We start from the raw sequence: 23,167 nt of genomic DNA, 5'->3' as shown, positions 1-23,167 counted from the left end.
CTGAGGTTGATGGTGGGATGGAAATTGTTGAAATCATGGTGGAATTCCTCAAGAGCTTCTTTTCCATGGGTCCAGATGATGAAGATGTCATCAATGTAGCGCAAGTAGAGTAGGGGCATTAGGGAACGAGAGCTGAGGAAGCGTTGTTCTAAGTCAGCCATAAAAATGTTGGCATACTGTGGGGCCATGCGGGTACCCATCGCAGTGCCGCTGATTTGAAGGTATACATTGTCACCAAATGTGAAATAGTTATGGGTCATCATCTGGACCCATGGAAAAGAAGCTCTTGAGGAATTCCACCATGATTTCAACAATTTCCATCCCACCATCAACCTCAGCCTGGACCAGTCCACACAAGAGATCCACTTCCTGGACACTACGGTGCTAATAAGCGATGGTCACATAAACACCACCCTATATCGGAAACCTACTGACCGCTATTCCTACCTACATGCCTCTAGCTTTCATCCAGATCATACCACTCGATCCATTGTCTACAGCCAAGCGCTACGATATAACCGCATTTGCTCCAACCCCTCAGACAGAGACAAACACCTACAAGATCTCTATCATGCATTCCTACAACTACAGTACCCACCTGCTGAAGTGAAGAAACAGATTGACAGAGCCAGAAGAGTACCCAGAAGTCACCTACTACAGGACAGGCCCAACAAAGAAAACAACAGAACGCCACTAGCCATCACCTTCAGCCCCCAACTAAAACCCCTCCAACGCATCATCAAGGATCTACAACCTATCCTGAAGGACGAGCCATCGCTCTCTCAGATCTTGGGAGACAGACCAGTCCTTGCTTACAGACAGCCCCCCAATCTGAAGCAAATACTCACCAGCAACCACACACCACACAACAGAACCACTAACCCAGGAACCTATCCTTGCAACAAAGCCCGTTGCCAACTCTGTCCACATATCTATTCAGGGGATACCATCATAGGGCCTAATCACATCAGCCACACTATCAGAGGCTCCTTCACCTGCGCATCTACCAATGTGATATATGCCATCATGTGCCAGCAATGCCCCTCTGCCATGTACATTGGCCAAACTGGACAGTCTCTACGTAAAAGAATGAATGGACACAAATCAGACGTCAAGAATTATAACATTCAAAAACCAGTTGGAGAACACTTCAATCTCTCTGGTCACTCAATCACAGACCTAAGAGTGGCTATACTTCAACAAAAAAGCTTCAAAAACAGACTCCAACGAGAGACTGCTGAATTGGAATTAATTTGCAAACTGGATACAATTAACTTAGGCTTGAATAGAGACTGGGAATGGATGAGTCATTACACAAAGTAAAACTATTTCCCCATGGTATTTCTCCCTCCCACCCCACCCCCCACTGTTCCTCTGATATTCTTGTTAACTGCTGGAATTAGCCTACCTGCTTGTCACCATGAAAGGTTTTCCTCCTTCCCCCCCCTGCTGTTGGTGATGGCTTATCTTAAGTGATCACTCTCCTTACAGTGTGTATGATAAACCCATTGTTTCATGTTCTCTGTGTGTGTGTATATAAATCTCTACTCTGTTTTTTCCACCAAATGCATCCGATGAAGTGAGCTGTAGCTCACGAAAGCTTATGCTCTAATAAATTTGTTAGTCTCTAAGGTGCCACAAGTACTCCTTTTCTTTTTACATCCATAGTGGCTAGGATGGTGTTCTCTGGAAGATCACCGATGGATTGTAGTCTCCTCAGGAAATCAGTGGTGTCTCGAAGATAGCTGGGAGTGCTGGTAGCGTAAGGCCTGAGGAGAGAGTCCACACAGTTAGACAATCCTGCTGTCAGGGTGCCAATGCCTGAGATGATGGGGCTTTCAGGATTTCCATGTTTATGGATCTTCGGTAGCAAATAGAATACCCCATGTCAAGGTTCTAGGTATGTGTCTGAACAGATCTGTTCCTGTGCTTTTTCAGGGAGTTTCTTGAGCAGATGGCGTAGTTTCTTTTGGTAATCCTTAGTGGGATCAGAGGATAATGGCCTGTAGAATGTGGAGTTAGTGAGCTGCCTAGCAGCCTCTTGTTTATATTCCAACTTATTCATAATAACGACAGCACCTCCTTTGTCAGCTTTTTTGATTATGATGTCAGAGTTGTTCCTGAGGCCGTTGATGGCATTGTGTTCAGCACGGCTGAGATTATGGGGCAAGTGATGCTGCTTTTCCACAATTTCAGCCCGTGCACATCGACGTAAGCAATTCATGTAGAAGTCTGCATCCCTCACAAGACTTGACACACTTATGAGAATGACAATGAGGCTTGGGCAAAGATTAAAAACCATCAGCCTTTTCATTAAGCCAAATATCTTAGTCTGAGCTCTCAGATGGTCAAAAGCTATTTTACTGCTCACTGTACTCCCTGGACACAAGAATGGCTAGAGGCAACAGAGACATATTTGTATCTCCTTTATTGGTGGAAAATAATAAGAATGGAATTGTTTTCCTTATTCCTTTTAAACATCTAGCTATGATATATCTGCCTCATATCTGAAATAGAATGTAATTGGTCACTGCCCTTACAATAATTGATACATTGCTTTCTTTTCAGTGAGCAGCTATTACAGACTCTGCAAGTGTTTGACTTTGTGAATCAATTAAACTATAATCTCTGGTTTCAACTGCATAATTTAGTTAAAGACTAGCTATCTATCAATCCCACAGAGGTGCTATGTACATTGCCATGCAGTTACCTCTTGAACTGTTACGACAGGGTACTTTGAGCTCTTTGCCATGTGCATAGATCACTTAAGGGCTGTCTTAGCAGTGTGTGTGAATTTAAGAATGGATATAAGATAATACATAGAAAAAATGTTTAGGGCAATTTGAAAGTGTATATTCCAAGTTTAGGTAAAATTATACTAATCCATCAGATATGTCACGGGCTTAAACATGTAGATAGAACTATTTGTGGATAGAACTTTTCTGAAGAGGCTGAGACAAGTCTGACACAACATTTCAAATATATAAGAGTTCAAAACTGAGCTGGTTTCATTTGAGGTGGGATCACCAAGGGCAGCCCGATAGGCCCTCATAGGAGACTCCTCAATCAAAGGTAGGTGGAAGAGTCAGAGGAGATCATGGCCTGCTCATACCAGAAGATGATGGGCAAAGTTTCAGACCTCCACAACAAATATAGATCATGGAATGCTGTCTCCATGAGGTCCTGTTCAGAACCAGTACTACATATGGATACAGGAGAACTGCCAGGATAAAGGGGGCAAAAATGACACACTGATCCCTGACAATGAGTTGAGGCATCCCCCAGTTCCAACCTTTCTTGGATCTGGAGGTCTGCTCGGAGCAGACAGGTGCCTGGATCTGTGGCTTTTATGATACCTACAAGTTCTAGCACCTGGGCCTGAGAACTCACATGTTTCTCTTATGGCAGAGGGGACTAGATCTGAGGACTCCCTATGGTTATTAATCATTTACCTACAGGGAAAAGGTCAGAGTTTTAGTGGCTTACTTGGTAATTCAAATAATTAAAATAGTACTAACTACATTATGAGAGCTAAATGATTAAATATATATGAATAATGAAATGCTAGTATAATTAGACCTACACAGAATTACAAATTTCAGTGGAAGAAAATGTAGGGAAGTTCTAATTCAAGTCGACAGATGCTATCTCATTAATTTAAAATCATTTTTGACCATACTTCTCTACTGACTGTCATACTCTGGAGGGAATCTCACTGCTGCTCATAAAAGTACATTGTAATAAAATAATGTCACCAAATATATAATGCTTGAAGCCACATAAAAAGAGAGAAAATGTAACAGGCAAGCTGACCAGCACTTCCTATGAGGTACGGAGCATGCTCAACTCATCATGCAGAATCAGAGTTAAGAGATGTGTACAGAGTGTAATTGCTACTGAAAAGTCAAATATATTTCACTAGTTACCACCAAAGGCATTTTTGAGGAACTAAAATGTTTCCGATGTGTCAAAACAATGGTGCAACTTCATACATAAAGTTGGGGTTATTTAACCAGAACTGACAATGCTCTGGGTCCACAGTCAACATGAGGGGGACATAAAAAGGAGATGTGCATTCTAGGTGTGCTCTGCTAGGTGCAAGGTCTAATAGTGGGCAAGCTATGGGTGTGGTAGAGGAATCAGCGTGGGGATTAAGGCTGGGTAAAAACTTCTTTCTTGTTCTCCTGGACAACTAATGGCTGTTACATAGCATTCAGGGCTATGCTGCTTCAAAGGAGAAAAAACACTGCCTCAAGCAACAATAAAAAAAGGAAGTGGAAAATCCAATTTTTCCCTTTTAGTGAACTCGGAAACATGAATTTGTGCTGGCAGTTAGAAGATTTATGGAATAAACTGGTCTGAGTGCAATCATGACTCTTTTGGTAGCTGGCTCCAGCAACGACAAAGCCCATTAACATCTCACAAATAAATGTACTCTCCTTAAACTCAAGTGGATGAAACTTCTGGTTTTGGTGTTGAAAGTCCCAGGGTGATCTTTACTGATGGCAGGACTACTTATATGCACATGCAGCCTCTATCCATTCAATTTATAGAAAGGTCTAAATGCTGATCCTGATTGCATCCTTTAACGTGAAGTTATAGTGTTTCAAATAGGACTGATATATTACTGTAGGACTGTAATGCTTTTCACTTTTGCTTCTCCCCTCTATGAATTTTCCAAAAAGATAAGACCTTATAGTGCAGTTTGCTACTATTCTAAAGACATCTTTGTTAACAATGCTTCAAAGCGTAGATCTTAGAACTACTGAAGCTCCTATCTATCTCAATCCAAAACTTCCTTTTTAGCCTCCTTAAACCACAGACAGAAATTATATTTACAGTCAAACAATATGCTTAACCCAAGTGATAACAATGAGACAAATAATTGGAAAGTAAGAGATCTATCAATCAAATGTTACTGTACTCCAGTGATTTACCCTAATCCACGAATCATAAGCTTCTCTTCCTCCTTGCCCATTCTGACACTAAGCAAGGAACGGATCTGGCCTAGGGATGCCAAGAGGTTGATTGTATCTTCCACTGATACACCATTTATGGTGTAGGTCTTCGGTAAGCTTCGAACCAGACCACCGATACCATCATACTGGCGATGCAGCAATACAAACATGGCCCTCACTAACTCCGGATCCTCTATTACTGACTCCTGAGCCCAGCGTACCATGGTCTCTGAAATCAATTGCTGAAGAGTGGCTAAAAAAGAATGAAGAATGAAAAAAAATCAGAATTAATTTCTCATGTTTCTAATGACAGTCTCTTTGAATGCATTACAGAGCACATTAGAATTAGCACAATCTAGAAAAAAACTATTCTTGTTTTCTTAACAGGCTGAGGTACAATGTAATACATTGTGTCAAGAGAAAAATATGTCATTATAGGGAAAACAAGTAGTAATATTTTGCTGCAAGAAGCTAGCTTTAAAAATAATAGATATCACTTCCACATATGACAGTGTAAAAGAGCACAAAGATGTACTGGATCCTCACTGGAGAGTGATTGTACAGCGGTGGCCAGTTCCACTTCCAGATACTTTTTCCTTGAGTTTTGAAAGCATGAGTTTTTATTATTATTATTTTATTATTATTTATATGGTAGTATCACCATTGTCAGCTCCTGTGTATTAGACTATTAATTTAGGATTCAGCAATACATATCTTATTTTAAAAAAAGTGTTTTGGCTGACATTTCAGACAATACTTGGGTTGAAGCAAAGATCTCATTGAAAAACCAATATTGTACTCTCCGAAAACTTCAGTTAAGCCTGCGTTGAGTCAGAGCCATAAGCTTAAAGATACACACAGACGCTTTCCTTAAAATCTAACTTTGTCTGACACATAACATATACAGAGACGTCAGAGCTTTCCACCTCCTTCCCCTTCAGAGCAGGACTACACTGGACTTTAATTTAATTTTACTTACAGGGTTTCTTAGCATCATTATCAGCTGGTTTCTCATTTTGTTTCTTTTTTAAATATGTGACTTTTTCTACTAGGTACATCAGGCGACCTCTAATGGTTAAATCACTGTTTCCATCCAGGGCTCCATCTTCATCTAATTCAATTCCTGAAAGCAACAAATATTAAATCGCTAAAAAAATACAATTAAATAGATGACAGCTGTGCTCAGTGTCCAAATGTGAAAATATACCAAACTGATTTTGTTCTGTTCTGTTAGCTAAATGTCTTACAAACAAATACATATATAGTACTGTTTCAAAAGTTATATCAGTTTAAAGGTTAGAGTAGAGGACTGGGAGCTGGGAATCCTGTCTGCTGCTGTCATTTAGTCAGTATGTGACTGTGGGTCAGTCTCTTAGCCTGTGTGTGCCTTAGTTTCCCCATCTGCAAAATGGGATAATACCTGCATTCCAGGGGATTTAGTGATGCTTGACTGAAGTTTGTAAAATATTTTGAGATCCTCAGTGGAAAGGCATTAAAGAAATGAGGGCATTGGCATGGCTGTTAATTCATTTTTCAATGAGTAGGTATGAGCAAGTAACTCCATTCATTATATTATGGCACATGTGATAGGCAGCTATAAGGAAAAACAAGGTGTGAAAATGAAAAATATGTTGATTTGATGCAAGATTTGTTATTCATTTTTATGATTTCGTCTAAAATAATGTAATTGAAACCTAAGGGTTTGGTCCAGGCTGATAACTAATATTAAAGTGTCATGACTACATGAGTTCAAAGGAAAAATGACATTCAGTATTTTTTTTAAATTCAAAATTATTCAACTTTTTAAAAATATGATGGTCACTTTTACAGCATGATTCTACCTCACATTAGATCATTCTGCTTGCTCCTTTGGTATTTTTGATAAAGAAGTTGAGTTGTTTTTAAAATGTATTTGCCTTTTTTCCATTAATCCCTTTGTGGGATGTGATCTATTCTCTGTTTTATTACTTTTCACCCTAAGGAAAATGTTAATGCATAAGTCATTGATAAGACTACAATTAAGTCATGGGTATTTTTTAGTAAAAATCACCTGTGCATGATTTGTACTATAAATACCCCTGACTAAAATTTAGCTGGGGGCTACTGCTCTGGGGAGACCCTGGGAGGCTGCTTCTCTGAGGGGCCCCTGGGGCCAGCCCCACTGGCCGCTGCTCAAGATGTCCACGGGGCCAGCAGCACCAGCTGCCAGGAACTGTCGAGCAGCGGCCACTTCGGCCGCCCCCAGGACCACTGCTCAGGTGGTCCCCGGGGCCAGCCACATCGGCCGATGTTCAGGAGGTCCCCCGGGCCAGCTGCCGGGGGCCACCGAGCAGTGGCCAATGCATCTGTTCCTGGGGCTGTCTGGGCAGCTGGCCCCTGGGCCAGCTGCTTGGGCGGCCCTGGGGTCAGCCACACTGGCTGCTGCAGAAGTCACGGAGGCCGCAGAAAGTCACGGACAGACATGGAGCCCTACTCATCAATAATCACATATTTTACACTGAATTATAAACTGGTTTGTAAGGAAATTGCAATCTGATTGGTGGAAATTCCTTTTAATTTAAGTAATTAACAATAATGTAACTGACTTGTAACTCTAATCCAGTTAGAGTACAGAATCCCTCTACAGTTATTGATGCAAAAATGCCAGTTCTATGTGTCTGATTTGCAGAATATCAAAATGATTATTTCTTAACCAATACACAACATATGAATTCCCAAATTATGACTGGTTGAGAGTCATCATTAGCCAGTCATCTACAACCAAGAGTTGCATAATCTGTGTTTGTTTCCTTTTGACTACATAAATTTCTATACTCTGCCCTACTATAATCCCTCTTCTAATTGGCTTCTGTCTAGCTCTTTCATTTTTTGTAGCTTTTCTTTTCCATTTAAAATTGGAATATTTAATTCGAAATGTCATAACAACAACAAGAGTCCTTGAAGGTCCCTCCTGTTTAAGACCCAATCCTGGAAGAAACTCAAGGCAAAAAATCAATTGGGGTCTAGACAAGTACACAGGCCTGAGTTAGAGAGTCCATTCCAGGATCAGGGCCTGAGTTAGGAAAAAAATAATAATCACATGACTCGGCTGCAGCTTTCTCCATGCAGGGAGGGAGGAGGGAGAATTTAAATGTGGAGCAGCTCAACTGCCACCTCCCTCTGCTGCTTGTCAACTGCTGGTTCCTTTTACAAACTGAGCAGCTAATTTTTCCTGTTTTCTACAGGTGATTTACAGAAGAAGGTGGCATAAATAACTTTAAATAGAGAACTGGTGATTATCCACAGCTTTGTCTTATCAGTCTCTAGGAGACTGAAGCAAAATTTAAACAGAAGGAACCTCTTCACTGGATCTGCAGTGTCCACAGATGCATGTTTAACATTTGAAAAATTGTTTTGTTTTGGTTTCTTGGCATTTACTTTATTTTCTTACAATGTTCAACATTTTGACACCAGAGACTGTTGCATTTCATGTAATTATTGTAACAAAAACATTTGGACTGAGCTTAAGCATCATTTTCCCTGTCTGTCTTCAACAAAACCCCAAGCATCAAAGTTTTTAGTAAGTGAATTATAATGTTTTTTTAGCATGTTCATTTTTCATTTGCTTTTGGAGAACTGGAACAGCTGTTATTGTGGTTAATAGAACCATAGTTATTTTGATAGAGTGAAATTCACCTGGTGAATGGGAGCAGTTTACCTATGGTACGGGGGGGAAAAGAGGAGCAACAGCTGCTATTCTAGCCCCAGATTATTATTAAAGAGCTATAGAGCTTCCCAATACCCATGGGAGCTAGATTTCATTCACTAACCTCTGAGGAGTACAACACAAATTCCATTTATTTGGAGCTTGTGTGAGAGGAATGAAATTTCCTCTTGTTGAATAAAATGTAATGTGTTTTCTTGTATTCTGATCAGATGAGAGGGTGCGCTTGTATTATAATGACTGAGGAATCCACACCCCCTTTTGTATTATCTAGCTACCTGTTGCTGACATAATTTAATGGGTAGCTTGGTTTTGCTAAAGTTATTGAATCTGGCTAATACAATTTCAGAGACAAGAACATTCAAAAACAGGGTTTACCACAATGTGTCATTAAGTTCTCATGGAACTCCAAGAGTTGATCTCTAATTTCTTCAGAGCAAGGACAATCACTTTTATCATCCTTAAAATTCAGAAGCATGTTAATCTTAAAAAGAAAGAATAAAAAAGAAAGTTTAAAGCTTTGGGAGCATCTTTTTGAACACTTTGCAGTAGGATAGAAGGGAATACGTAAAGCCAAAGATGCCTGGAATCCAAATATGTACTTAGAAGACCAATAAAGTATCCACAAGGTTTACAGTTAATATTCAATACTGCATTTCTTTTTGCACTTTATCTCCATAAATATGTGCAGATAACAAATTTTAAAACATTTTTTCTATTATAGAAATTTTGCAGATAAACTGAAATACACAAATACCAGAGGGACTATGATTTCTGAAGAGGAAAAAAATCAGGCATTTAAGTAGAGTAGGTAAAAAAGGTAATAAAATGAGCATCAGTGTGAACTGGCGGCTAGAGCAAAGGATAGGATCAGAACTCCTGGGTTCCGTTTCCAACTCTGCCGCTAATTAGCTGTGTCACCTTGGTCAAATCACTTAATCTCTCTGAATATCAGTTTCTCTATGTTTAAAATAGATTAAAAAGGGTGTTGTAAAGTTTAATAAATGAATGTTCGTAAAGCATTCTGAAATCCAAAAATGTATGGCTATGCTAAGTTTTATTATTATTGCAGAACCTCATCTGAGAACTGTCTACTTTCCTATAATGCCATTGTATACATAGACATAAGAGCATGACAAGGTTATACTCTAAAAGCTTGTCTACACTGGGAAATTACACAGCACTAGACAACGCTAATACATATGAATGAACACAACATATTACTCAGTGTAGATAAAGACTAACATCCCATGGTGTTATGTCATGATTATCCCTAGTGTGGACCTTAGGGCTAACCACAACTGGCTGACTGACAATGTTAAACATGACCTATCCTTGACTGCACTGAAGTTGTACATCATGTATGTTTAAATACTTGATTCACCAGCATAGAAAAGGGTGAGAACCGAATGAAAATTTGAACGTTAGGACACAGCACTCTGTCTGGGCTGGGATCCTACATCCCTGCTTTGGCTTTTCTGCCATGCTCACAGTCTGGAAAAAGAATAACTGCCCATTTTAAGTGGTACCTGCTCTTGAGGTGGAGATCGAAACTCTCTTGTTTTCCTAGCTGTCAGTGCGGCAGACATGTTTAAGGCCTGCATAACTTCATTATATCGGAATCGCTGATTCTCTTGAAGCTTAGCCACAAAATCATCAGAAAATGCTACAATGGCTTCTATCCGGTGACGTATCTGGCAGTCACAAAGGTACTGGAGTAGGTAACACATCTGAGAAAATATCAGAAAAAGGGCAACAAAAAGTAGACAAACTTTTAAAATATTCTGTTAACATATAACTGAGTTTGGGTACTGTAGACTTCAAGTAATAAGGCAGAACCTGTTATCAGATGAATTGACAGTAATCTGTGATACAGTCATGCTTGAGTTAGTATTAGGGCTTATAAATTGCCATCTGCAGGAGATCTATCTGCCTCAGAAACATATACAAGGAAATGGGAATCGTGCTAGAGTAAAAAGATAATAATATAGATTTAGACTTTGTCTATACAGCAATTTAGCAAGCTGAGGTGTGAATCTACAATACGCCGGCCTACCGTGCATTTAGAAATTAATTCTGGCCAGATGATAAGAGTTGTTGCTAGGCTGATGGCTAATATAATACCATTTTATTAGCAATTTAACTCCACGGTTTACTACCAGTAAAGATCCCCCTTAGGCCCAACCAATAACCACAGGGGAGCTCAAATGAGAGAGTGCAACTTACAAAAAAACAGAAATGTATCTGAATGTATTTGGTTAAATGTTTCATCAGCACCCTCTAGTTTTTTTGTTTTGGGAGAGTGTGTGCGCCTGTGCAGGTGAGAGATCATGCCAAAACTGTTGAAAATTCTGCTGTCTTTATGTAACATTTTTTGCTGATAGCACAGTAGATTCAGGGGAAGAAGTGAACACACTATAACACAGATTCATGAGCAATTGTGATAGTAAAGATTTATTTTATCACTCAGTGCATCCTCTGACACTACAGGATTATACTTTGCAATATTTTTTCTAGTGAGTTGTCAATTCTACTTCTAAACTCTCTTTTTAATTATCTCCATTACAGTAAACCTCAAAGTTACGAACACCTTGGGAATGGAGGTTGTTCATAATGCTGAACAAAACCTTAGGGTTGTTCTTTCAGAAGTTTACAATTGAACACTGACTTAATACAACTTTGCAACTTTATTCTGCAGAAGAAAAATGCTATTTTCCCTTTATTTTTTTTAGTAGTTTACGTTTAACACAGTACTGTATTATATTTGCTTTTGTTGTTGTTGTTTGTCTCTGCTACTGCCTGATTGTGTATTTCTGATTCCAAATGAGGTGTGTGGTTGACTGGTCAGTTCGTAACTCTGATGTTCATAATTCTGAGGTTCTATTGTATTTCCCACGGGAAGCCACTCAACAGTCAACCAAATTTCTCTGTTAAAGTTTTTTTTTATGCCATACTGAAATTATATGTTCCTTTTGTTCATTTCATTCCATTCCCCTATGTTAGATTTCCTGTAACATGCATCTGCAATGTTTACACCCTTTAACCCCTCTTAAGTTATTACTTACAAGAGCCATGCTATCCTATATAATTCCTTTATCTTTCTTTATAAAATAATCACATCCATCTCTTATTCATTAAAGGTGAGGTCACCCAGAACAAAGCCTATGCACCACTTATATCCCAATTAATCTAATTTGATGGCTTCCAGGGATTTAAGTGGTACTTAGGCCTTGTGCTCTCTCTCTGCTCAGGGATGAATTTCATCCTAGAAACTACAATATGCCATTTAAGATACCTTATAGAAAGGGGTACTGCACAGTCACACTGCTTCAGGGCAACAATGGGAGGCCTTCTGTCTAAACTGACAAAATGACTCCCACAACTTCTGGGCATGCAGAAGCAGAATGACTATGTCTGCTACTATGCCAGTGCTGGTTCAGCCTTTTGTTGTTGTTGTTATTTGGTTGGTTGTTTTTTTCCCTCTGCTCTGTTGATTGACCAGCCTTTTTTTTTGGCTTGGTCGCTCCAGGGGGCACCAAAAATGGCCAAATGCCTGACTGTTGCTGAATAAGCTCCATGTAGAAAAGCCCTTAGCTCAACCTCTCCCATGCCTCTTTTGGGTCTCCTTATGCCTAACCACTCCCACCCCCAGGTCAGTCACTGCTCAACTATGTAACAGCCAGGAAGAAAATAGCTCTTAGAAGCTGCTCTCACTTGGTTATCTACTAATAGCCACAATTCTCCAAAGAAAGTTGAAGGGAAAATGTAATAAATTGTATACAAGTCGCTGCTTCTAAATTTATAAAACGACAATTTTATTTTTTTATTCAGAAGATATTTCCTTCCTAATAATGTTTTATTTATGTCAGATTTGGTTCACAACGTCCACCAAGGTTACTGTTATCATAGGGCAATAAAGGGGATAATGCAAAATTGTATCATTAATAGCGATTATATTTTTAAAACACAATGTAAAAATGCACTAAAGATGCACGTGTGCCTGCAAAAGAGAATGCGTGGCTTGAAAGACGCTTCAAGACTGCTGTGTTCCTTGAAATATTTGAATGAAAGGAAGAAGGAAGTCTGAAATATACAAACAGTCACTGATACTGTCTCAGTCATTACCTGTAATTTTACTGGTTCAGGAAGTTTCATTTGAAGAAGACCTTCCGTCAGCACCCACCCCCCTTTGACTTCTTCCTCTCCTCTTTCTGGCTTTAGCTCCTCTGTACTCAACTCCTTCTCTGACACTTCACTCTCATCCTCCTGGCTCATGACTTCCTTGAAAACGCTGGGCTCAATCAGCTGCAAGATGTGTTTCAGATCCCCATTATGGAAGATTCCCATGATTAGCAGAGTGTAAAAAAGCTTGATGAGAGGGACAAATAGAAACTCTGTCGTACCCCCTACTGGATCTCTGACATGGAGGTTGCCCTCTTGAACAGCCTCAGTCAGCATCTCTATAGTTTTGGCCTTTAAAATATCCAGAGGAAATTCAGGGCTAAATTGATAGCACTCGCTGCTAATGCTTACAAAACTGGGAGAGGAGAACTGGATTCTAGGTCGTAGTGAGGTGCTGAGTCCTATACCAGGGAGGCCATGTTTTTTGTTCTCATCAGGGAACAGAGTAATGCTCTTGGTCTCATCTGTCATTGGAACAATAAATTCATTATTCATCATTAACCTGGCCGTGGCATAGGTGTTGAGGTGGATGTCAATGAGTAAGTCGTAATAGCCTGTGCGAAGCAAGCCTGGCATATACTTATTCTCAATGCCATAGAGAAGCTGAGATTCATCCACATGGCTGCACATAGCATGTGCCACCCGGTTGTTCCCTAGAGCACAAACGGCTGAATACAATCGGAGGGTATGATAGTGAAATTTCAGCAATTCTTCCTGTTCTGTCAGTTCTAAAATATCTATAGACCTGTAGAGAAGAAGGAAAAATAGAGGAAGTTCCATATCAGTGCAGTAGCTAGGAACATAGGACTCAAAAAGCAAGAAAGTTATTCAGAATTCTACAGTTGTGCAATATGGGCAAATTAGCCATTGCTCTGGACCTTGAATTTTTGACTTCCTGACTTGCAGGTATTTGAACTTGCAATTTTATAGACAACGGATGGCTTAAAAATCATGCGCCAAGCCTTGAAATTGTTTAGACTGAATAAAAACCTATCACTTCAAAAAACTCCAATCGTCTTCAGTGGGAGCAGGATCAGGCGGAATTATTTAAAACAAATTTCCCTTTAGATTTAGATTAGAAAAAAAATGTAGATAATTGAGAACATAAAGACAACATTCAAATTTAAATTTTCACTATTCATGCTACTTCTTTACTTTTCATTTCAGGCTGGACAATGAAAATAGACTACTCACTTTTTCACTTTTGGTTTCTCATCATCATTAATGTAATATTCTAGGCAATTTCACTTTCAGGTTCTTGTAGATTAGCACAATGCTGCAATATTTGGGTCACAAATACTGCAGGGGGATGTATTACATTTGTTTTGAGGTTTTATTTAAATGCTTCCTTTAGAATTTAACATTAATAAAACTATGGAAATGCTTCTATTGGTCACAAGTTTTGTAAAAGCTTACTTTTACAAAAAATAATTTGGGGGCTTTTCATAACATAAATGTAGGTTTTTGCTTTCAATTTCCTCTTTTGTAAAATAAAAGCAAATAAAACCTATATGCACTGGAGTTGAGTAACAGTCCTGCAGAGTCTTTCAGGTTTGAAACACAACAGCAATGGAGATTTCAAAACAATCTAGTCCATGAATACCTCTTGCTCTCATCTGTACATTTTTAAAAGTGAGATTAGATCATAATACAAGCTAATCACTTTTAGGGCTAAATCCTTCTCTCAGTGCCAAGACCAAAGAGTCAGGCATGCACAGGGAGATTTCACAGGGGCAAAAAGAGACACCCTGCTCTGCTGCCAGCATGCCCCTGTCCTCAGACTTGATTGGTATTTGAACTAGCCTCTCTGGCACACCTGGGGGTGGCTGCTCCTTACCAGATTCAGACCTGCTTCATGTGCTGTGGAACCAGCTCAGTTCCACTTCCCCTGAGGCCCTTCATAGCCCTGGGAGGAGTAGCAGAATTTGCCCCACAATACATTTTTAACAAATATACTCAAGATGCACACGATATTTAGGTTTTTCACTAGGGACCACAATGCACTAATTCTCACTCTACACATATCTCAAGCATAGGTCTGAAGATAATCAAAACAGTCCGTTTGTTCTACCGAAATTGAGATTTAATGAGCCTTAAAGCACACAGCATATCAGAGTTGTCTGATTATTGCTAACACAAAAATCCAAGTAAATTACTAGACTACAAAAAAAAAAAGCACTGAAAAACTTTGTACACATTCACAAGCTACAGCTGAGGCTCCCTCCCTTCGGACCTATCTAATGCTTTGTAAGGATTAGTTTCAAGATGTTACCAGAAGCTTTGTACATATTTCCCCTCTCAGCAAAATAATATAAAAAACAAAATCAGGCATGCCTTGTCTACATCTCTATGTAGTTTTGGCATCCACAAAAGCATGTGCTTCTCCCTGAGGAGAAGAAACCCAAATCTGCCATAAATGCTAATTGGCAATATGTCTTTAATTTAAGAGATCTCTTGTTGGTGAACACGACTAGAAACAGTTTAATAAAACCAGTGATTATATTTATGTGACCCAGTTAATAATTCACTAATTGAATTTAAATGGGGCCCACAAGAAGGGATTCCTTTCTATGTCAGAATATATTATTTGTATTTATATATATTATACACATGCAAGAGAGAAAGGGAACTGACTGTCTAGCAGACTATTTTCTTGCTACTTGTCTGACCTCATAAAACCCACACCTACTCTCATTCAATTTATACATACGAACAAAGCCAACCTGTTTTCTTCTGGGATATGGAGAGACATGAACTGCAAAGGATCCAAGCACTGTACCATCCAGCCTTGACGTTCACTGACCCGTGAGATATCAACCTTCAGAAAGTGGTTTGGCATTCTGCTCCACAGTACATGGGTCAAAAACTGGACATGGAGACGGGGAGGGCATTGAGGGACTGGGTTTTTATGCTCGCTTTTGAACAAGCCAGCAGACAATGGCATTACATTCTGGAGACAGCAAGAGAAGAGACTGTCAGTTTTATAATCACTATAGGACAATATGGTGTATGATAATACACAAGACAAATGTGCTCCAAACAGATATGAAATCAATGCAATGAAACAAGCATAATATGGTAGGAATGTCGCATTTTACACAGCTCCCAAAATAGGCTGCGGACTGGTGGTTCTCAAAGCAAAATATAAAACACTAAATAGAACTTGCCTAAAAGGATGTCATAGAGGTTTAATATCTAGCTGCCCTGAAACCAGAGATATGAAATCCAGTAATCCTTCACACCCTCTGAAACCTCAGTCTTTCATTCCTCTGAGACAGAATTCAAGTTCTGTGCAATTCAATTTCGCTAGAAGCAGGCAGTTTGGGTGAATCCTTGAAAACTGAAGCCCAATCTCTTCTGTATGGACATTAATGATCCCGTGGCCCTATTTGTAAGAGTAAGGGTTTGCCCTGGCATTTAAACCAAAAATTGTACCCCCATCTCCACCATCACAAGTTATTATGCCCTCCTCCTAATTCAGAAGAAGCTAGTTTCAGCATGAAGAATAGGGTTTAGAGGCTTCCATGGAACCTTAAAAAGTCTGCGTTAGCTCCTCTGGGCTGCAACCCTTTTCATGAGACTACACAGTATCCCATACATATAAAGACAGGTTTCAGAGTAGCAGCAGTGTTAGTCTGTATTCGCAAAAAGAAAAGGAGTACTTGTGGCACCTTAGAGATTAACAAATTTATTTGAGCATAAGCTTTTGTGAGCTACAGCTCACTTCATCGGAACATATAAATTAATATAAATACATATAAATTGACTCCGAGCTAAAACAGACATCGGTGCATTGGATATATTTTAAAATGAAAATTCTCACCATTTTTACCTATACAAGTGTACATTTGAATTCTATCAGTTTTTGATATTATTTATACTACCAATACTGATTTTTTATATTGCGATAGGACCAAAAGGTCTCAGTTAGGATCAGGGCCCCCTTGGGCTGTAAAAGCACATAAGTGGCAGTCCCTTCTCCAGAAGGCTTGCCACTCTCTTCTTTTACAAAAAAATCACTTCTCAAGACTTGTTGCTGATTGTTAAAGCCAAACCAAGGTCTTAATAAAGTCATTTTGAGTTTCAGAAAAATGGGCACTGAAGACTAGATTCGGCTCTGGTCCTATATAGATACACAGGGCAGTAAGGCCTCTACTACCCCCGTCCATGTCCAGCCACCAAGGACATACCCAGATCGTGCCTCTGAGCATGGGACAGGAGAGATAGCAGGGGCTGCACAACCTATACATCCAGCAACAAGCATCTGGGCAGGGAATGGACATGGAGTGGATGAGTCCTTAGTTTGCACAGCTAGTATTACAACCGTTAGAGTAGCTGGCTGTGTGGACAGATATGGAGTATGCTACATTGCCAACAGTATTTTATGAAATTACTCCCTGCAGCAAGAGAAAAGATGGAAGAAGAATCGTGCCTCTTGAAGCCGCAATTGTTCCTGATGCTCCTCCTGAGAAGGCACAGCAACATGGCAACATGACTCAGGCCATGTCTACACTAACACTTATGTCGGCAAAACTTTTGTCGCTCTGGGGTATGAAAAAATGCTCTCACACCGACATAGATTGTTGAGCTGGTTTTATGATGTCGATGGGAGAGCTCCCTCTCATCAGCATAATGCATCTACATGAGCGCTCTTACAGTGGCACAGCTGTATCGGTACCGCTGTGCCACTGTAAGCTTGTAAGTGCTCAATCCAGCACTAAATATCCCAAATCATTAAATTCAGCTAATACACACAGTAACTTTTGTGATACAAATCTGTATATAACTATCGTAACTGTTCTTTGCTACAGAATGACAAAATATAACCAGGTTCGGGGAGTGAAATAATGACAGTTATAGAAATTGACTAAATTTGCAGTAGTGACAGATAAAATGAGCATATAGTCCCTTTCACAATGTGAATAGTACCTCACACATTTGCACTGCAGGAACGTGTGATTTTGGAATCTTTTCACAAAAGGGTGAGATTCCTCCACAATGTTCAGATTCATTTTAGCTGTGACTACCTTATATGTTCATACCATAGATGTGATGGCTTCAGAGAAGACATGATATGATCTAATGAATAAATAGTGCATACTTTAAAATTGATCTAGTCATTTTATTCATTGCATGACATACAGCATGAAGGGTGACAAGCATAAGAAATAAATATTGCATTTACAGTTTGGAAATATTTAAGTTCTCAGATGCAATCTTAACAAAATTGTTTTATTCTGCGCCATAAGATCAAATTTCCAAGCCTACTTGCAGGCAAGAACCAAAATATGCCATACAATTGCACCAACAAAAATATCCCCAACACCGGGAACATACTGAATTCAACAAAACAGCAACAATTGGATATTATCTGATATAACAATTAAACTTATAGAGAAACGAATAAGTGTGGTCTTATTTACCTTTATCCTTCCCAACTCAAACTGGAAAACATTGGGGCTTGTAGCTTGTGCAAATACTGCAGGAAATAACTTAGTACTTGGTTCAACCTAAATCACAAACAGAAATACACAGTGACTGAAGAGAGCAAAACGCCATCAATGTTAGGAAATCTATCACTTGTGTCAACTGCTTATAGGTACAAACTACTGCGTGAAACTCTAGAAGATCATAACTGGGGTTCAAAAGAGAGAGAAGATTACAATCGCATCAGAGGCAATGTCTTTTCCTTTCATTTCTATTAATAAATAAGGCTAGTAAATTCAATCTACTAGCTTTTCTCATCTGGATGAGGTGAATAAAACAAAAAAATATATACCTGATAATAGGTGCTCAGTTCCTTGCCATTAGCAGTGAAGGTTAGCAGACCACTGGCAGCATCGACTACGCAACCAATCTCCAGTCCATTGTTGTTGCGTCCTTGTCCAGGGCTCATGCTCTCTCCAGCGCACACCATATAGCAGTTGCTGCGTTTGATACTGAATTTCAAGAGATACATTTGTGGCTAGCAGGTGAGCTTGTATGGGAAGGTATTGTTGTAGTCTGTTTATTCAAATTAAATTACACTGTTGCAACCATCAGGCTACTGCTGAAACTGGAATGTTGTATTAACGCCATGGTTGAAATCCTGGCCTTATTCATAGCAAAACTCCGACCAATGGCAATGAAGCCAGAATTTTACACCATGGATTTTCCAAAGTTCCGTAAAGATGGAAGAACTATTTCTGACAAAACAAGAACCAGCCCAAACCTTTACATGAACCAGACAAAAGAGATTCCAGGAGTTAACATGTTAAATCATTTATTTTTATGCATCCCTGAACTTACAGATTCTGACCTGCACCATAAGCAGAAATGCCGTGAAAGCATGAGAACAGCCAGCCTAATTCTGGCCTGACTAGAAGCAGAACATACCACAATTCTAACAAGAGACTGTTCTCACTTGATTTTGCAGACTGAAGATTTTGCAGGGTCGGGGCCTGAATGACTGAAATGGCACACAAAGGCAGTACTGCTTCTATGTTTCAGTATACATCATTTTGATCAGGCAATTATTCCACGTATTCTTTGCAGTGGAGATACAAACAGATAAATTATATTAGTGATGAAACTTTACTGCACCTTTGCCTGTCATCAGTTATTTTACTTTCAGTAACATCATTCTACATCCATGGATCTTGACTTCACATGTTTCCAAACAAAAACATAACAGCAGCTATACTGGGTCAGACCATTGGTCCATCCAGTGGTTCTAAACCTTTCCCGACAACTGTACCCCTTTCAGGAGTCTGATTTGTCTTGCGTATCCCCGAGTTTCTCCTCACCTAAAAACTACTTGCTTACAAAATCAGACATAAAAATACTGAAGGGTCACAGCATACTATTACTGAAAAATTGCTTACTTTCTCCTTTTTATCATATAATTATAAAATAAATCAATTGGAATATAAATATTACTTAAATTTCAGTATATAGCGCAGTATTAACAAGTAATTGTATGAAATTTTAGGTTGTACTGACTTCAATAGTGCTTTTTATGTAGCTTAATGTAATACTAGGCAAATATCTAGATGAGTTAATATATGCCCTGGAAGACCTCTGCATACCCCTGTTTGAGAACCACCGATCTAGCCCACTATCCTGTCTTCTGACAGTGGCCAATGCCAGGTGCTTCAGAGGGAATGACCAGAACAGGTAATCATCAAGTGACCCATCCACTGTCATTCACTCCCAGCTTCTGGCAGTCACAGGCTAGGGACATCCAGAGCATGGGGTTGCATCTCTGACCATCTTGGCTAATAGCCATTGATGGACTTATCCTCCACAAATTTATCTAATTCTTTTTTGAACCCAGTTATACTTTTGGCTTTCACAGCATCCCCTGGCAATGAGTTCCATAGATTGACTGTGCATTGTGTGAAAAAGTACTTCCTTTTATTTGTTCCTGCTCCCTATTAATTTCATTGGTTGACCCCTAAACATTTACAGGCCTGATTCTCCTCTGTAATACCTATTTTATACCAGGTGCTAGATGTTTAAAAACACATCAAGTATAAAACAATTCAATTAAAAAGAAAAATAGTTGGAACCAACCTCTCATGAACCTTTCCTTTTTCATCCCCTAGTGTTACTGTAACAGTGCGTACTCTGTCCAAGTCAAAGGTCATGTCATATTGATGGAAGTCAGATGTAATCCAGCCCACCCAGACATTAGCAGGTTCTTGCCCAGGAAATATTCTCACTGAGTAATAGTACTGTCAATAAATTAACAATATCGTATGGTGTTAATATCTGGTTTATATGTTATAATTTTGATTCAGAATTAATTTGTTGTTTTAAAATCTTGTAGTTTATTTTTCACAATCTAACTGCGATGAATCAGCTTTTGTGAACAGATATAGTCTTGTTCGAGAGTAATTCATTAGCAGAGCAATGGAAGAATGATGATTGCTTTGCACTGACATGTTCTGCAAAAAGGGGGTCTGATTTAAACTGAAAGACAAGGAGGATAAAAAAAGATGCATGCAGAAACACTGGTGGTATGTTCACATTACAGTAGTAGAGGATTAAGAGACATACAGGTGTATTATTATGCCTGCAAACACTGGAAACACAATAAACTGAGCAGATTAAAGGGGCTGAGTCTGCCACTGATCCATGCACAAAACTCCCATTCATTTCAATGGGACTTCCACATTTCATACTCTGAATCAGGATCATGTATTTAGTTGTTGACTCTTTAACTCTCTATGTTTGAGTAGCTCTGGGCTTGACTAGCTGTTTCAAAATAGGGCCATATTCTGCCCTTGTTCTGTTGCCCATGGAAGTTCTTTTAAGCACAGATCCAAGCTAAGTTAAGTCTCTTCAAATAGGAGTTGTTTTGGATTTGGGGCTAAGTAGGAGGCAGGTCTAAATGGAATGAGTGTGGTGATCTAAAGCTTTGTTACACTGTACTACCGCAGAAAATTGCATAAAAAATATGGCCTGGAAATAAAAGGGAGAAAAATTGAATGTGTTCACTGAGACTCCTACTAGCAAAAGTAGCAACTGTTAGAAAAGCAAATAGCAAAAATATGAACACTGCGTTGCCATACCGTAGAAGTATGCATCAAGTAATCATAGTCATCTCTGTCATCTGCCAGAACATCCTCTGTGAGCCGTGCAGAGTGGCTTGTGCTGTAATCTGGCTTTGTCCTTCTGAGCATAAACCTGTAATACAAAAGTACTGAGGACGGAGTAAAATCACAACCTATATCAATTCTGAGCAAATCAATACACACACACACACACACAGGAATTCCGCAAATATAAATTACCCTAAAAGATTTAGTAGTTGGGTCCAGATTGTTATTTATTGATTACATCAGGTATGGGTAGAATAAGTGCTTTACAGAAGACACAGGGTAAAATTTTCAAACTTGCCTAAGTGACTTAGAAGCTTAAATTCTTTTCTTGAAAGTCACTTAGGAGCCTAAGTTCCATTGAATTGAAATGAGTGTTTGTCTCTTAAGTATTCATGTCACTTATAAAAACGGACTTAGGCTCCTAAGTCAGTATGGAGCTTTTGAAAATTTTATCCACTGCCCCTATTCCAAAACTTTACAATTTAACATGACACAACAAGCTAGGGGGCGAGCAAAAGTAAAAAGGGAATGGAAGGATGAAGGTTTCAGTAATATGTCTGGACAATTACTAAGTTTGGGTATGAGTATCTCATGGATCAGATGGGGAAGGGGAGGGTTTGTTTGATTACCTATGAAAATGATAAAGATATAACATAGTGAATATTCTTACCTCACTTAATTGGGGCACAGGAAAAGACCATGAAAGTTCAGATATTCACCAAAACTTATCTAAATATCTTTGGCCTTTGCTGGAAGTCTTATAAGCATAATTTTCTGATGAAATTTCCAGTATTTCCTAGTTTTGACAGGATCAGAAAAAACCCTCTGGCACTTTTAGAGTGCCTTTCATCTGAGAATGTCAAAAGACTGCATTTAGCCTCACAATACCCTTAGAGGAAAGCTTCTTTTATAGATTTTTGTTTCTTCTATTTAACAGATGATGAAAGTGAGGTACAGGGAGGTTAAATGATATGCTTATTGTTACACAATGATTCAGTGGCAGAGCTGCGAATAGAACCAGGAAGTCCTGACTGTCAGTTTAGCACTAACCACAACTTTACAAACTCTCTACAGAAAACTTTTATGGGTGATATGGAGAGGGATTTAATATGAATTTTCTAGTAATGTTTAAAGCAAACCCAACCCACCGTATTATGACAAAAACAGATCAAATATGTTACTGACCTTTGTTTAAGACGTGAAGGTTTCTCTTGAGTGTAATCCTTGTGGTTATTGAACTCTAGTTTTGTAGCTTCTTTTTCTTTTTCTGCCCGATCTGGCACTAGGTGACCATGAGCTGTCTTCATCAGAACCTCAAAATCAGAATCAGCATCATAATCCTCCAAGTCACTTTTTGGGCCAAAAAGACCAGTGCCTGGCAACCCTCCTGCTGATGTTTTGGAGAATACTTCTGCACACTCAATTGGCATGCTCAAGCGAAAAAACATGATGCCTATTTTGCTGTTCTGTGAGCCAAAGGACTTCTGTGTGACCTTCAAACAGGGGGAGCTGTCTATGGTACCATCTATTCTCATCACCTATCAAATATAAAAGCTCATTTATTATAAAAGTAAATATCTTCCCCACCTCCTCCCAAATGTTCCAGTTTGATTTTAGCATAATATATTTAATGTATTTAGAGTTACAAAATGATTAAAAGTTACAATATGGCTTAGACATTCAATTAAACATCAGCATGCACTATAGCAGCAAGAGCAGGTAAATCCATTGACAAGTGA

General features: G+C 39.1%; 1 protein-coding gene across 2 annotated transcripts in view; it reads right to left on the bottom strand.

The window, feature by feature from the left end:
• RYR2 (ryanodine receptor 2) overlaps positions 1-23,167 on the bottom strand; it is a 735,866-nt gene that overhangs the window by 255,465 nt on the left and 457,234 nt on the right. For both annotated transcript variants that reach the window (XM_043511417.1, XM_038395332.2), the window contains 11 exons: positions 22,614-22,966; positions 21,399-21,513; positions 20,398-20,558; positions 18,623-18,782; positions 18,267-18,353; positions 15,567-15,793; positions 12,787-13,588; positions 10,191-10,391; positions 9,040-9,145; positions 5,938-6,081; positions 4,938-5,211 (listed from right to left, as the gene is read on the bottom strand). In XM_043511417.1, coding sequence (XP_043367352.1) covers positions 4,938-5,211; positions 5,938-6,081; positions 9,040-9,145; positions 10,191-10,391; positions 12,787-13,588; positions 15,567-15,793; positions 18,267-18,353; positions 18,623-18,782; positions 20,398-20,558; positions 21,399-21,513; positions 22,614-22,966 — 2,630 coding nt within the window. The remainder of the gene's footprint in view (positions 1-4,937; positions 5,212-5,937; positions 6,082-9,039; positions 9,146-10,190; positions 10,392-12,786; positions 13,589-15,566; positions 15,794-18,266; positions 18,354-18,622; positions 18,783-20,397; positions 20,559-21,398; positions 21,514-22,613; positions 22,967-23,167) is intronic.

Source organism: Dermochelys coriacea, chromosome 3 (assembly GCF_009764565.3).
Source record: "Dermochelys coriacea isolate rDerCor1 chromosome 3, rDerCor1.pri.v4, whole genome shotgun sequence".
In the NCBI taxonomy this organism is placed as follows: domain Eukaryota; kingdom Metazoa; phylum Chordata; order Testudines; family Dermochelyidae; genus Dermochelys; species Dermochelys coriacea.
The sequence above is the reverse complement of the archived record's forward strand: the minus strand, read 5'-3'. Positions and strand labels throughout refer to the sequence as shown.